At 38.5% G+C, this 14,010-nt stretch overlaps 1 protein-coding gene across 2 annotated transcripts in view; it reads left to right on the top strand.

The window, feature by feature from the left end:
• Nucleotides 1–14,010, top strand: part of BANK1 (B cell scaffold protein with ankyrin repeats 1) — a 284,218-nt gene that overhangs the window by 100,108 nt on the left and 170,100 nt on the right. For both annotated transcript variants that reach the window (XM_045793699.2, XM_087863958.1), the window contains exon 6: nt 10,595–10,700. In XM_045793699.2, coding sequence (XP_045649655.2) covers nt 10,595–10,700 — 106 coding nt within the window. The remainder of the gene's footprint in view (nt 1–10,594; nt 10,701–14,010) is intronic.

Below are 14,010 nucleotides of genomic sequence, written 5' to 3'. Positions count from 1 at the left end.
TTATCCTGTTTATGGTTTGCTCAGTTTCTTAAATCTGTAGGTTCATCTCTTGCTACATTCAGGAAGTTATCAGTCATTCTTTCTTTTTTTTTTTTTTTAAGATTTCATTTATTTTTTTGACAGAGAGAGAGACAGCCAGCGAGAGAGGGAACCCAGCAGGGGGAGTGGGAGAGGAAGAAGCAGGCTCCCAGCGGAGGAGCCTGATGTGGGGCTCGATCCTGGAGTGCCAGGATCACGCCCTGAGCCAAAGGCAGACGCTTAACCACTGTGCCACCCAGGCGCCCCATCAGCCGTTATTTCTTTGTGTACTTTTTCATCCCCACCCTCTTTCTCCTCTCCTCCTCGGATTCCGATCACATGAATGTTAAATCTTTTGTTATAATCTTACAGGTCCCTGACACTGTTTTTGTTTTTGTTTTTTTCAGTCTTCTTTGCCTCTGTTGTTGAGATTGAGTATCTTTCATTGTTCTATCTCCAAGTTCACTGATTCTTTCCTTTGCCCCTTGCATTATGCTGTTGAGCCCATCCACAGGAGGTTTTATTTTGATTATTGCGATTTTCAGCTCTAAAAATCCCAATTGATTCTTTTTTATACCTTCTGTTTCTTTGCTGAAACTTTGTATTTCCTTGCTGAAGCTTTTTAAAAAAATTTATTTCAAGAATTATTGTATTTGCTTGTTGAAACATTTCTATCATGGCTGTTTAAATATCTTTTTCAGATAGTTCTAAAATCTTTGCCCTTTTGGTATTGACATTTATTGATTGTCTTTTTTTAGTCCTGGTTCTTGGTGTGACAATTGATTTTCTATTGAAATGTGGACACTTAAGTTGTATTTAAGTAGAAGAAAAAGACAAAGTACAACTACTTCATCTTCTCAGAAGTAGAATTCCATAATTCTAAATATCTTTTAAAACAGATATTTTAGGGGCGCCTGGGTGGCACAGTCGTTGAGCGTCTGCCTTTGGCTCAGGGTGAGATCCCAGCGTTCTGTGATCGAGCCCCACATCGGGCTCTTCTGCTGGGAGCTTGCTTCTTCCTCTCCCACTCCCCCTGCTGTGTTCCCTCTCTCACTGGCTGCCTGTCTCTGTCAAATAAATAAATAAAATCTTAAAAAAAAAACCCAGATATTTTATATATTTTTCTGTTTTAGGAAGAAATACTTATTATAATAAAGTTGTTTATTAGGATATATATATATATATCTTCAAATTCAGATAGAGTTGTGATTTATAAATGTGTATGTGAATAATTTTTTTAAAAGTACATTAATCAATCCCACATTTCCTCACATGACACTGAAAGAATTCTGGAAAGAGTCATATATTTATTTGTATATATATATACAAGGTTGTTATTATTTTGTAATATCTGTCTATTTCATAGCTTAGTCGTTTTTGAATTCTTTTTCTAATATTCTTGATATGTATAGAGCAAAGCAAAAATGCATATGTATATATGTTTATATTATTTATACATACATAATTTTTCTTATAACCAAATACTAGTGTCAACATAATTCTACTCTAATTTTCACATCAAGTTGCTCCTTAAGAACTAAAATCTTAGGATGGTTGCAAGTGTTGCTGAATGAATGTTAGACTACTGTATTTTAATTTCTTTATTTGAACAACCATTGTATCAATCTTATTAAGTATGTTTTAGGCTGCACAATTTATTTTAAGAAGAGGAAAATTTATGGCATTTTCAAATTTCAACATCACTGTTTAGAAAGGATGCCTGTTTGTGTCCTTGAAATTTAATAATAAGCATAATTTCTCATATCAGATTTTTCTAGTTAGGATATCTTCTAGGGAGAAATCCCTTTGGAATTTTTTTTTATTTTTTTTTATTTTTTTTTTATTAATAATGATTTTTTATTATGTTAGTCACCATACAGTACATCCCCGGTTTTCGATGTAAGGCTCGATGATTCATTAGTTGTGTATAACACCCAGTGCACCATGCAATATGTGCCCTCCTTACTATCCATCACCGGTCTATCCCATTCCCCCACCCCCCTCCCCTCTGTAGCCCTCAGTTTGTTTCTCATAGTCCATAGTCTCTCATGTTTCATTCCCCCTTCTGATTACCCCCCCTTTCTTTATCCCTTTCTTCCCCTACCGATCATTCTAGTTCTTATGTTCCATAGATGAGAGAAATCATATGATAGTTGTCTTTCTCTGCTTGACTTATTTCACTAAGCATTATCTCCTCCAGTGCCGTCCATGTTGTAGCAAATGTTGAGAACTCATTCTTTCTGATAGCTGAGTAATATTCCATTGTATATATGGACCACAACTTCTTAATCCAGTCATCTGTTGCAGGGCATCTCGGCTCCTTCCACGATTTAGCTATTGTGGACATTGCTGCTATGAACATTGGGGTGCATATGGCCCTTCTCTTCACTACGTCTGTATCTTTGGGGTAAACACCCAGTAGTGCAATGGCTGGATCATAGGGTAGCTCAATTTTTAACTTTTTAAGGGACCTCCACACGGTTTTCCAGAGTGGCTGTACCAACTTGCATTCCCACCAACAATGTAGGAGGGATCCCCTTTCTCCACATCCTCTCCAACAATTGTTGTTTCTTGCCTTGTCTATTTTTGCCATTCTAACTGGCGTAAGGTGGTATCTCAGTGTGGTTTTGATTTGAATTTCCTTGATGGCTAATGATTTTGAACATTTTTTCATGTGTCTGTTAGCCATTTGTATGTCTTCATTGGAAAAGTGTCTGTTCATTTCTTCTGCCCATTTTTTGATTTGTTTATTTGTTTCTCGTGTATTGAGTTTGAGAAGTTCTTTGTAGATCTTGGATACCAGTCCTTTATCTGTAGTGTCATTTGCAAATATATTCTCCCATTCCATGGGCTGCCTCTTAGTTTTTCTGACTGTTTCCTTGGATGTGCAGAAACTTTTAATCTTGATGAAGTCCCATAAATTCATTTTATCTTTTGTTTCTCTTGCCTTTGGGGATGTGTCATGAAAAAGGTTGCTTTGGCTGATGTCGTAGAGGTTGCTGCCTATGTTCTCCTCTAGAATTTTGATGGATTCCTGTCTCACATCGAGGTCTTTCATCCATTTGGAGTTTATTTTTGTATATGGTGTGAGATAGTGGTCAAGTTTCATTCTTTTGCATGTAGCTGTCCAATTTTCCCAGCACCATTTATTGAAGAGACTGTCTTTTTCCCACCGGATGTTTTCTCCTGCTTTATCAAATATTAGTTGCCCAAAGAGCTGAGGGTCTATTTCTGGGCTCTCTATTCTGTTCCATTGGTCTATGTGTCTGTTTTTGTGCCAGTACCATGCTGTCTTTGTGATCACAGCTTTGTAGTACAGCTCGAAATCCGGCATTGTGATGCCCCCAGCTTTGTTTTTCCTTTTCAACAGTTCCTTGGAGATTCGGGGTCTTTTCTGGTTCCATACAAATTTAAGGACTATTTGTTCCAGTTCTTTGAAAAACGTTCTCGGTATTTTGATCGGGATAGCATTGAAAGTGTAGATTGCTCTGGGTAGCATGGACATTTTAACTATGTTAATTCTTCCGATCCATGAGCATGGAATATCTTTCCATCTTTTTATGTCTTCCTCAATGTCTTTTAAGAGTGATTTATAGTTTCTAGAATAAAGGTCCTTTACGTCTCTGGTTAAGTTAATTCCAAGGTAACGTATGGTTTTTGGTGCTATTGTAAATGGGATGGATTCCCTGATTTCTCTTTCTTCGTTCTCGTTATTCGTGTACAGAAATGCAACTGATTTCTGAGCATTGATTTTGTATCCCACCACGTTACTGAATTGCTCTATAACTTCTAATAGTTTGGGAGTGGCTTCTTTTGGGTTTTCCATATAGAGTATCATGTCGTCTGCGAAGAGGGACATTTTGACTTCTTCTTTGCCGATTTGAATACCTTTGATCCCTTTTTGTTGTCTGATTGCTGTTGCAAGGACTTCTAGTACTATGTTGAATAATAGTGGCGAGAGTGGGCATCCTTGTCGTGTTCCTGATCTTAAGGGAAAGGCTTCCAGCTTTTCCCCATTGAGAATAATATTTGCAGTATGCTTTTCATAGATGGCTTTTATGAGATTGAGAAATGTACCTTCTATTCCTACACTCTGAAGGGTTTTAATCAGGAAAGGATGCTGTATTTTGTCAAATGCTTTTTCGGCATCGATTGAGAGGATCATATGGTTCTTGAGTCTTTTCTTGTTGATATGATGTATCACGCTGATTGATTTGCGAATATTGAACCACGCTTGCATCCCAGGTATGAATCCCACTTGATCGTGGTGGATAATCCTTTTAATGAACTGTTGGATTCTATTAGCAAGTATCTTGTTGAGGATTTTGGCGTCCATATTCATTAGGGAAATCGGTCTGTAATTCTCCTTTTTGATGGGGTCTTTGCCTGGTTTGGGGATCAAGGTAATATTGGCCTCATAGAATGAGTTTGGTAGCTTTCCTTCTGTTTCTATTTTTTGAAATAGCTTTAGGAGAATAGGTATTATTTCTTCTTTGAATGTTTGGTAGAATTCCCCAGGAAAACTGTCCGGGCCTGGAGTTTTGTTATTTGGAAGGTTGTTTATCACTGACTCAATTTCTTCATAATTAATTGGCCTGTTTAAGAAATCAATTTCTTCCTTTTTCAATCTTGGTAGTTTATAGGTTTCCAGGAAGGATTCCATCTCTTCCAGATTGCTTAGTTTATTGGCATATAGCTGTTGATAAAAATTTCTAATAATCCTTCCAATTTCAATGGTGTTCGTCGTGACCTCTCCTTTTTCATTCATAATTTTAATAATCTGGGTCCTTTCTCTTTTCTTTTGGATAAGTCTTGCCAGTGGTCTGTCAATTTTATTGATTCTCTCCAAGAACCAGCTTCTAGTCCTGTTGATCTGCTCTACTGTACTTCTGGTTTCTGCTTGATTGATTTCAGCTTTAATTTTGGTCAACTGCTTCCTTGTGCGTGGATTAGGCCTGTCCCTCTGTTGCTGTTCCAGCTTCTTGAGGTGAGAATATAAAAACTGCATTTTAGATTTTTCTATTCTTTTGAGTGAGGCTTGGATGGCTATGTATTTCCCCCTTAGGACTGCCTTTGCAGTGTCCCATAGGTTTTGGACTGTTGTATTTTCATTCTCATTGGTCTCCATAAATTGTTTAATTTGATTTTTGATTTCCTGGTTTATCGAGTCGTTCCTGAGCAGGATGGTTCTTAGTCTCCAAGTGTTTGAGTTTCTTCCAAATTTTTCCTTGTGGTTGAGTTCCAATTTCAGAGCGTTGTGGTCTGAGAATATGCAGGGGATAATTTCAATCTTTTGGTATCGGCTGAGACCTGTTTTGTGTCCCAGAACATGGTCTATTCTTGAAAATGTTCCATGGGCATTAGAATAGAATGAGTATTCTTTGGTTCTGGGGTGTAGTGTTCTATATATATCTAAGAGGTCCAACTCGTCGAGTATGGCATTCAAAGCCTTTGATTCTTTGCTTAGTTTTTGCCAGGGTGTTCTGTCTATTTCTGAGAGTGGAGTGTTGAGGTCCCCTACTATTAATGTATTTTTATCTATATGTCTCTTTATTCTGGTTAAGAGTTGGCTTGTGTATCTTGCTGCTCCCCTGTTGGGGGCATATATATTTATAATTGTCATATCCACTTGTTGAATACTTCCTTTAAGAATAATATAGTGCCCTTCTGCATCTCTAACTATAGTCTGTAGTTTAAAATCCAATTTATCTGATATGAGAATTGCTACCCCAGCTTTCTTTTGAGGTCCATTTGCGTGAAAGATGGTACTCCATCCCCTTACTCTCAGTCTGAATGCATCTTTGGGTTCGAAATGAGTCTCTTGTAGACAGCAAATGGATGGGTCATTTCTTTTTATCCAATCTGCAACCCTGTGGCGTTTGAAACCAGAATTTAAACCATTAATGTTCAGGCTGAGTACTGAGAGATATGCTTTTAATTCTGCCATGTTGTCAGTAAAGTCTTTGTATTGGCTGTGACTTTCTGTTTTGTATCACTCTTGGGGCCTTTTTACTTTTATAGAACCCCCCGTAATACCTCCTGTAGGGCTGGTTTCGTGGTTACGAAATTGGCTAGTGACTGTCGATTCTGAAATGTCTTTATTTCTCCATCAATTCTGAATGACAGCCTTGCTGGATAAAGGATCCTTGGCTGCATGTTTTTCTCTGAAAGAGCTTTAAAAATGCTCCCCCAACCCTTTCTCTCATTCCAGGTCTGTGTAGACAGGTCTGATGTAATTCTGATGCCTTTGCCTTGGTACGTGAGAAATTTCTTTGCCCTGGCCGCTTTCAATACTGTTTCCTTGTATCTCATATTTGCGAATTGCACTATGACGTGACGTGGTGTAGGTCTGTCATGGTTGAGCTTGGGAGGGGTCCTCTCTGCCTCTTGGACACGAATTTTTGTTTCCCTTGCTAGATTAGGGAAGTTTTCAGCTACAATTTGTTCAAATATCTCTTCTAGACCTCTGTTTTTCTCCACCCCCTCGGGGATGCCGATGATTCTAACATTGGATCGTTTCGTTGAGTCAGTAATCTCCCGTAGCCAACATTCGTGGGCGTGGATTTTTTTAAGACCATCTTCTATTTTTATTTTTTCCTCTATTAACCCATCCTCCAATTCACTAACCCTTTCCTCCGCTTCCGTGACCCTGGCCGTCAGAGCCTCTAGTTTTGCCTGCATTTGGCTCATAGAATTTTTAATTTCTGTCAAATTCGCTCTCATTTCCGCCCTTAGGGATTGTATATTCTCAGTAATATTTTCCTGAATACTTTTTTCAAGTCTACTCATTATCTTGACCATTGTTACTCTGAATTCCATTTCTGATAATTTGGTTACATCCATATCCGTTACTTCTGTGGCAGAGGCCACTGACTCACTGTCTTTTCTTTGCTGGGGGGGGCTTCTCCTTCTTGTCATTCTGATGAAGAGAGGTTGCGGGGTTTCCAGAGCCCGAAATTATTGACTGGGTCCCAGGCCGTGCCCCTTGTTTTATAGGGATCTTAGAGATGTGGGCTTCTTCTTTAAAGATTTTATTTATTTACTTATCTGAGAGAGGGAGACAGACAGTCAGCAAGAACGAAACAGAAGCAGGGGAGTGAGAGAGGAAGAAGCAGGCTCCCAGCGGAGGAGCCTGATGAGGGACTCCTTTCCGGAACGCCGGGATCACGCCCTAAGCCGGAGACAGGCGCTCAATGACGGCGCCACCCAGGCGCCTCCGGTTGTGGGCTTCCTGATTTTTCAGCCTGCCTTCTGTGTTCTGGGGGAGAGGCCTGCCGCGCCGATACTCAGGCAACCCTGTTTGGTTAGAGTCTCCGTGTCCCCTGCGAGGGAGGATGGGGATGGGCACTCTCTGAGCCGGTATTTCCAGGCTTTTGTTCTCTGGCGGCTTTCCCTGGCGGTCGGCTATGCCTCTTCTGAGGGTCAGAGCAGCAGAGGCTGCATTGTCGCAGAACAGAGGGATTGCGGCCCGTTCTCCACTGATGTTCTGGCCACTTTAACTCTGTTACTGTTGGTGCTGCTCAACCCTGCGGCGTCCCGGGATGTGCGCACCAACTCGGCGACCCTGCCCTCACTTCCAGGGCCGGCGCGTCTCTGTCCTTTGTGTTTCTAATGCCGCCAGCCAAGGCCCGCGCGTCTCTGTCCTTTGTGTTTCTAATGCCGCCAGCCACCGGCCGCCCCGCGCGCTCCCGGGTCTCCCGGTCTCAGTCTATGCCCGGTGAGCACACCTCGATTCCGGAGTTTCGTGAGAAGCCTGGTGGCGCGCGCACCCGGTTCAGGGTCTCAGTCTGCTGTTTCGCGGGTGCCGACCGCGAGTCCGCCCGCTCCCCCGTGCAGGTGGCCCGCCAGCCGCCAGCTGCCCCGCGCGCTCTGGGAGTTCCCGGTCTCAGTCTGGATCCCGTGAGCACACCGGGATTCCGGTGTTCCGGGAGATGCCTGATGGCGCGCGCGTTCACAGCTCACCGGTCTCAGTCCGCTCTCTCGCGGGTGCCCTCTGTGTGTCCGCCCGCTCCCCCCGTGCAGGTGGCTGCCGCTTCCCGGCGCCCAAACGCGGCGGCTCCCTCCCCCTTCCGTTTATCTTCCGATATCCGTGCACGGTTTACAGCTCCCCTCTTGGTACCTCAATACTCAGCGCTGGAGATGTTCATTTGTAGAGATCCAGATGCATCATCCTGCGTCTCAGGCTGATTCCGTGGTTATTTAGGCTGGTCTGGTACCTATTCAGCTCGACTCAGGGGACCGGCTCTGGAATTTTTTTAATAGCCATTTCTGTGATTTTCCACATTTGTTTTGTGTCCTATACCATTTTTTTTGTAGGAATAATACTAATAATATAATTGTGAAATGGAAAATAGACATGATTCAACTAGTTATGGTAGGCTGGAATATTAAAAGGTATCTATATTCTTTCCTAATTAAATAATTGTCTACATGGAAAAGGTTTTTTCCTTCTTCTGATTTTAAAACCACTGCTACTGCATTTTTAAAATTCAGTGGTATAAGCGGTAGCATTTCTCACATTAAAGCGTCACAGTGCCTCAGGGGAAGACATGGTGCTTCTCTGATTCCTACTGGGAACTCTTGCTCTTTTGAGTGACCTAACTTATACGTGAGTGTGGTGACTCAATGACGCACCAGTCTGTCCGTATTAAATCTTGTATACTTTGGGGAAGAAATACCAAGTTTATCTCCTCATACAGAAATATCATTAACTAGATAATAGCCTATGCAGAGCACTCGTGGCCAATGGCACAATTTTTAAAGAAAATGTATAAACTAATGTTATGATTTTAATATTTTCATGGTCCCTTTCACTAGTTTGTATAGCTAAAGACATATTCTTTTTGAGCATTAGTATACAGAAAGTTTAAATATAATGCCAGTAATATAAATAAGCCTAATTTAATCCACATAATAAACGTTTCCATGTTAATTATTATACAACTTAAACAACTCCTTGTTGCTCACAGGATGAATTACAAACTTATTATTATATATACAAAACACTTTTTGAAATGCCCACGTCCTTCTCTCTCATTCTTCTGCAGTTTTATGGAAATTCCTAAAATCCTTAACCAGATCATGCTTTATGATACCTCCATGACTGTATGCAATTTGTTGCTTTAGTCCAGAATGCTCTTTATATGTGTGGCAATCTCAATTTAGCTCATCTCTCCTATAAAGCCTTTTCTGACCATTTCGTCCTGTGTGGAATTGAGCTACCTCCCTTTTGTCTGCACTTGACCCATGAAGATTTCCTGTCACAGTACCTAGAACTCAGTTCATTGCCCATATGAATTTTTTAATAATAATTTTTATTATGTTATGTTAGTCACCAGACCATGAATTTCTTGAAGGCAGAGTTTATTGTAAAATCTCTCCTCCCTTAAAAAAAAATTTTTTTTCCAGAGTTAATGGCTTCACATAGTCTGTAGCCATAGCATTAAGAAGACCAATGTTGGTTTTAACATTCTATAGCTATAAGTTGAGAAGACTTTCATCCTCTCTCCCCACTTTTAAGGAGGACTTTCAAAAATCCAGAGAAGCCCAAACCACTTTATTATTTAAGGCATGCAGATTTATTGAAAGAAATGGAGTAAGATAAATGTCTTTTTTTTTTCAATCTAGTCGTTTAATTTCTGTGACTATGTATTGGTAATAGGTCTAATTTTATTTGGAAATCATACAAAAATCTTAATTAGGAACTTTTGTTCCACAAACCTCTCTCTACTCAATGGCTTTGTTGATTGGCCCCCCTCCTCTGATACAGTTATCTATGCTGCAAGTCCATTTGGTCAGTCATAGCTTACAAAATACAATTTTAAAAGAATGGTGGGTCTGTAATAGGTTTGTCACCGGTAGTGTGATTCTACATGGCTCATCCGAAAATGCGCAGTTTAGAAAAATAGAGTAGACATATAGTTATTCTATAGGTGGGGGCAGGGGGAGACCAAGATGCATATTCTCCCTCACTTTAACACAGAAATGAAATAATCTATTTAAAACTATACCATTTCTGATCTTTAAGTTGAAGAACCAGACTCACCATTTTATTACTTCATTTATTAAAATGTAACATGTATTTTAACAGAATTTATTTTTGAAACAAATTCTAGTGTTATCATTGATCTGCTGTAATGCTTTGGTAAAATTAATAAATATTTAAATAAAGTTATTCATCCAGACACAAAAGCTTTTATTTGTTTCATCTATTTTTCTGTTGTTTTAATAACTGCTTTTTAGGGGCACCTGGGTGGCCCAGTCGGTTAAGGGTCTGCCTTCAGCTCAGGTCATGACCCCGGGGTCCTGGGATGGAGCCCCCCTCTTCTCAGCAGGGAGTCTGCTTCTCCCTCCTCCTTGTGCTCTCTCTCTCTCTAATGAGTAAATAAAATCTTTCTAAAAATAACTGAGTTTTTGTCAAGCCCCAAATGTTTTGTACTTTTTGAAAGAGGTGCCAGTCTTACTAGAAAAATTGGCCAATATTTACTCCCGCTAATAATTTTTATTGTGTTGCACTAGGATAAGTTTTTATGTAAATAAATGAATTAAGAAATATTTCCTTTTCATTTGAAAACAGAAAGACACTGATGAACTTGATGATATTCTTACATCCGTATTCAAACATGAGATACCATATTATGAGTTTCCATCATTCCAACCTGAAATCGACCCTCAAAAAGAACGTGAGTATTTTCCAACTGTATCAGTTATTCACACTGTGTAACTACTTAATAAATATTATACCCAAGAACATAGCTGGCTGCATTGCTGATTAAATGTTTTAGACAATTCTCTTCCCCTGGCAAGAGAGCACATTTGTAACAAATTTCTAAAGGTCCATTTGGTAAATTGTTTTATCATAAGCCCTAAAAGTGTGCCTAACTTTTAAACTCAGCAAACCCGCTTCTTGATTTTTATTCTAAGGAAACTTTTAGACAATCGATAATGGAGATTGTTCATCATAGTAGTATTTATAATTACCGAAAGTAGAAATAACTTAATCTTCCAAACCTAGGTAATTGATTAAATATATTTTGGCACATCCTTTAATGCAACCATCATAAACAAATTTTATTATGAATTGATTTGCTGGCTGGAGTGATGCTTTGATATATACTTAATTGAATAAAGCAAGGTACATACCAGTAAAGAGTGTGATCTTCTGCTTAAAACAGTACATGGCTTTAATAGTATATATGTATATACATATTATATATGTATAACAGTATATATTGTTTATATATATAAATGTATATATATAATTTGTGTGTATATATATATATATAGTCTGGACATATATATATATATATATATATAGTCTGGACAGACATGCAGCTGTTAACAATAGCTATGCAATTTCAGGTATTACATCTTTTTTTTTCATTTTACTTAATCTGTGTTTTCTACAATGACTGTGTTTCTTGTGTCATAAAAAGAAATATATATATATATATACATACCAAGAAACATTATAGAGGAGCTACTACAAGAAAAATCATACTTCTAAATTTTATCATGAGCTCAGCAGTCTATTTTCAAAATTGTCTGTTCCTACATAGTTTGTTGACACACTGTTTATAATTCACTTATACGCCCACCATGTGCCAAACAGTGTGATAGAGACATAATGGTGAGTAAGACAGGCATGAAGCTAAAGAATATGAGAGGTCGACTATAGGTATACTGTAGGACTACTTAGCAGTGGCTTTTTCTGTAGAGTTTCTATGCCATTTGAAACAGTTTTATCCTAGGCTGGCAAGCCTCAGTGAAGCAGGAAGAAAAGAGTAGGAGTCTAAAGTCACAGCCAATTGTGATTTACCTGGATGTGCAAAAACCTGTAAGATGTTTACATTATGAGTTTACTTTATGTGGAAAGGTTAATAATGGGCTAGTTTTAAATAAGGAATCCAGTGAGAGTGGTAAAAACTTATTTTATTTCCCATACACACTTTAACAATATATAACTCACTAAGGTTAGACATTAAGTTAGGGTAGAAAAGAAACATAACATAATTTCTCACTCCTGATACTCATCATCTGATTGGGAAACAAGATAATATATAAGTCATAATAGAAAGAAACAATGTACCAAACCTTATGGAATTGATTATATCAGCAATAGAATTTTAGAGAAGAGCTATATTATTTTTCAGGATGTGCTTCATAAAGGAGGTAGGATTTTACCTGGGTCTTGAATGATGTGTTCCAATAAGGAACGAGAAAGGAAACAGGAATTCTAGGCAGGAGAAAGTGCATGGAAAGGTGTGAGGATGGAATTATGACACAATTTTTCAAATTCCTTCAGCATTGCATTTATTCAGGTTTGTGGAATGAGAATTGTAGAATTGGAGAGAGTGGAATGGTCTCTCATGTATATGGGTTAAGAATTCTAGCTAAGTTTAAAAGTGCTTCTCAGTGTCTTGTTTAGTTTATAAAATGTGAATTTTAGAGTTGGAAAGGATGGAAGAGCTCTGGTCCCTTATTTTCATAGAAAAAGGATTCTGGATGTGTTAAATCAGAGTTCCTGATACTGTGGATACAGTTAAGCTTCTGCTTTTGTAACAAACTTCCAGGTAAAGCTGATGCTTGCCAGTCTCAGATCTTTCACTGACTATTAAGTGCTTAGAGCAGTGGTTCTCAAACTTGGTGCATATTATAATTAGCTGTGGAGCTTTTAGAACATTTGATGTCTAAACCTCAAACACACACACACCCCCAACCAACCCCCAGCAATGAAGAATCTGGGAGTGGGTCCCAGCTCTCAGTACTTTTTAAAGTTTTCAGCCCCTTGTTTCTTCAACATATTACAGATTTCTACAGCAAAATAATTCATCTTCATACTGATTTTTGGCATAGAGAAAATACTATTCTCTCTTTACTAAAGGTTAGAAAATTAGTAGTATGTGAAAGTTTTGAACCATTAGTAGAATTTAATGATCATTAGTGTTTGAAAAAGATTTTTATAAAACAATTACATTTTTAAAAAGAAGCTAAAAATGGGAAGTTCAATATAATCTAGGTAATTCATTCAGAAACCTCGTTGCTGGGTATTGTTAGATGACAGATGCTGTTAAACCTGTAACAGGTAAACAACCCTCATAACATCAGGCTTTCCCTCCAAGTGGAAGTACAAAATAACAAAATACAAATCACAGAACAAAAATACGCAAGATAGACACGAATATGACTGAACTCATGTTTTGCTTGCCTCCTTGACCTCATAATCTTGAATTAGTGTCAGCTCCAGAAGCTTGTCTTTAAGACCTTGCACCTGCATTTCCACAATGTTCAAGTTAAATTGATGATAAAATTTGAGAGGCCATTATACATGAGGTGGAATTAATTGAGCAAGAGGGTTTGGGAAAGAAATGGTAGGTTGTTAAGGAAGTTCTATAGAAACATTTCTGGAGATGTGCTGAGAGGTAAGTTTAGTAAACAGTGAATCAGGTATAGTTCCAGATGTCTATCCCTGAAGCCAGCTCTACAATTATTTGGTGAAATGTTTTATTTATGCAGTATTTATTATGTATTACTCTATATTTTAACTGAAATAAATTGGAGGTTAGGCACTGTGTGGAGAAGATAGTCATAAGGAATTGGTAGGGTATACTTGGGTGTTGACACACCCTAAGGGTGAGCCATGGAATTATGTATGGATACCTATGGTTCTTTAAAAATATGATGGTAATGCTATATTAATCAAAACTGTTATATCGTCGTTCCATCCTCTTCTCTTTTCAAGTTGACTTTGGTAAATTCTGGGTTTAGTTCCCTTTCACTTCATTGATAATAAGTAAAATGCTATTCCATGCCATCATGCCTTGGCCATTTTCACTCCTGTCTACTAATAGATTTCCTCACTTGCCTTTTTTTCCCCAGACAAGCAGGGTTGGAGTGTGGGATTATAGAGATAACATAGAAATTACATAAGAAATCATATCTACTTTAGTATTCTCTTACCCTATAATGCTTTATTATTGATTTAAAAATAGT

This window comes from Ursus americanus, chromosome 8 (assembly GCF_024610735.1).
Source record: "Ursus americanus isolate L20-20 chromosome 8, mUrsAme1.1.p, whole genome shotgun sequence".
Lineage (NCBI taxonomy): Eukaryota > Metazoa > Chordata > Mammalia > Carnivora > Ursidae > Ursus > Ursus americanus.
The sequence above is the reverse complement of the archived record's forward strand: the minus strand, read 5'-3'. Positions and strand labels throughout refer to the sequence as shown.